Source organism: Acanthamoeba castellanii, assembly GCF_000313135.1.
Source record: "Acanthamoeba castellanii str. Neff unplaced genomic scaffold scf7180000084698, whole genome shotgun sequence".
In the NCBI taxonomy this organism is placed as follows: domain Eukaryota; phylum Discosea; order Longamoebia; family Acanthamoebidae; genus Acanthamoeba; species Acanthamoeba castellanii.
This window is the reverse complement of record NW_004457373.1, coordinates 60,906-63,295: the sequence shown is the minus strand read 5'-3', so window position 1 is coordinate 63,295 and position 2,390 is coordinate 60,906. Positions and strand designations below refer to the sequence as shown.

Sequence of the window (2,390 nt, the reverse complement as noted above, 5' to 3'; positions counted from 1 at the left end):
CACCATCTTCCCTTTCATTTTTCACTTCGCTTTAATTCTTTTCTCTCCCCCCCCCCGAGCGACTGCAGTGTTACAGGTTTGCGTGCTACGTGGGTGCAGCAGAACTTCGATGGAAAAAACATTAGCGGCCGCCGGCGTCGCCTTCGGTATCGGTGGAGAGGACGCCGGGCTGGGTCTCGTCGCCTTCGGTGTCGGTCGTGGTCGAGGTGTGTTTCACACCAGCGCCCCGGATCCGCTTGTGCTTCTTATCGTCCTCGCTGCTGCCCGGGTTGTCGAGCTCCTCCAGCGACACCACCTCATCGTCATCGTCATCGCTCAACACCTGAGAGATGCGTCGCACAGCAAAAGGGAGTGTGTCAGTCAAAGTTGATGAGTGCGCATTCTTCACTCACTGATCGGGGCGGAAGCGAACCTCGATGTCGCTCAACGAGTCGTCGTCGTCATCGTTGGACATGTAGGAGGGCACCGACACGGCCGAATCGACCGACTCCGGAAGATTCCTGGGGCGAGGTTGATACGTCACCATCACCACCCCTGGGGCGCACGGTTGGGGGGGGGGAGTAGTAGGGTGGTATACCTGTGCTTGCCGAGGATCATGATGAAGAGGAGCACCATCTTGGATCCGTCCTTCCACACACCGCAGAACGAGTACGGCAGCGAGCCGTAGCCCAGCGTCAGCCCCACCGTACCTGCAATCGCGTGGCGAGTCCCAAGATTAGGCATTAAGGTGGCGGTAAGGCATGAAGGTGGCGGGTGGGGGAGAGTGTACCGTAGCCAGAGACGACCTCGAAGATGATCTTGAAGATGGACCAGTTGGGATCGTTCATGAGCGGCACCTCCTCGATCATGCAGATGAACAGCACCCCGATGAAGAGGAAGATGAAGTGGCGCATGAATATGGTCTGGGCCTGCGAGCCAACCGTGTTGGTGGTCTTGGCAGTTCGACCCGCTATAGACAATCGGTCTGTCGGTGAGGAACACGCACATACGACACACACGACACACACGACACACACGACACGAGGAGCGAGGCTGCGTACTCGTCACGAGGCTGTCGTTGGCCCTGCTGGTGTACCGCAGCGTGATGGCTACAGGCGAGGCGGCGATGTACATCATGCCTGCCGCCACGTCGAGACGATCGCACGTGAGATTGGCGCACTCACGCGACACACGCACACAACACGACACGACACGTAACACACCGCACACAACACGACACGACACGCACACGCAACCCCGCACACAACACGACACGACACGTAACAACAAACCTGTGAAGAGCCACAGGTTGGCCACTGAGAGCTTGGTGATATCGACGGAATTGAAGCCCGACGTGCGGATGGCAACGCTCTGGGAGTGGAGAGGAAGTCCAGAGTATACGCCGGCAAAGCGTGCGGTCAGTGTGCAGTGGAGTGTATGGCAGCCATATCTGCAGGTGGTGCATTACCTGAAAGTACATGTTCACCAACTTTTGTCCTGAGTTGAGATTGTCGTAGGCCGAGCTATCCCAATCCAGCATCTGTGGCGCACACCCCTCGATTAGTTGGGCGCTTGCGTGTGTTGTGTGTGTGTGTGTGTTGTGTGTGTGTGGTGTGTGTGTGTGTGAACGTACGATTTCGAACAGGAACTCGATCGAATTCAGAGACAGAAGCACCAACAACAGCCACCTGCGCGCACAAGACGAAGTGCGTGAGCAAAAAAAAACGGAGGTGTGCCAACAATGCGGGCTCGAGCCCAGAAAGGGCTTTCTTTCGGGCAAGGGACGACGCACTTGGTCTCAGACGACGGGAACAAGTGGGTGAAGCACCGACGAGGGTTGTCCAACATGTAGCGGTACACATGCTTCCATCGCCTGTAACATCAAACCATAATGGTTGTCAGTCACTGTGCGTGTGTGTGTGCGTGTGTGCGTGTGCGTGTGCGTGCGTGTGTGCGTGTGTGCGTGCGTGTGTGCGTGTGTGCGTGTGCGCGTGTGCGCGTGTGCGCGTGTGTGCGTACTTGAGGAACGGCATGTGGTAGAGCGCTACGATGATGCCGCGCAGGAGCAGCGGGAAAGCCGTGTTGCCGGTGAAGATGAGGAGCGACATCACGATCAACGGCAGCGGGTATCTCTGCCACTGCACCATGTTGTCCCCAAAGGTCGAGTAGCCGCAGTTGCCAAACCCCGAGATGGCATGAAACAGACCCCACCTGCGGCCATACATCATTATATCAGGATAATAAATCTGAAAAGAAGAAAAAAAAGAGAGAGAAAATACCAGGCGGCGTTGTTATCGTTTCTGTCGATGATGTCGCGAGCAGCGGGGTCGCCGGCCATGTGCGCGCTCATGATGATCCACCCGGACCCGACCAACACGCAGTAGTAGAGGGGAATAATCACCACCAGCTGC

General features: G+C 56.9%; 1 protein-coding gene across 1 annotated transcript in view; it reads right to left on the bottom strand.

Annotated features, from left to right (window-relative positions):
* Window positions 1-121: 121 nt before the first annotated feature.
* Window positions 122-2,390, bottom strand: part of ACA1_129970 (cation transport domain containing protein) — a gene marked incomplete at both ends in the record, with an annotated part of 4,055 nt that continues 1,786 nt past the window's right edge. Inside the window, 11 exons of the mRNA XM_004336807.1 lie at window positions 122-322; window positions 413-500; window positions 578-689; window positions 770-949; window positions 1,041-1,118; window positions 1,272-1,350; window positions 1,448-1,519; window positions 1,613-1,667; window positions 1,772-1,852; window positions 1,999-2,190; window positions 2,259-2,386. Coding sequence (XP_004336855.1) covers window positions 122-322; window positions 413-500; window positions 578-689; window positions 770-949; window positions 1,041-1,118; window positions 1,272-1,350; window positions 1,448-1,519; window positions 1,613-1,667; window positions 1,772-1,852; window positions 1,999-2,190; window positions 2,259-2,386 — 1,266 coding nt within the window. The remainder of the gene's footprint in view (window positions 323-412; window positions 501-577; window positions 690-769; window positions 950-1,040; window positions 1,119-1,271; window positions 1,351-1,447; window positions 1,520-1,612; window positions 1,668-1,771; window positions 1,853-1,998; window positions 2,191-2,258; window positions 2,387-2,390) is intronic.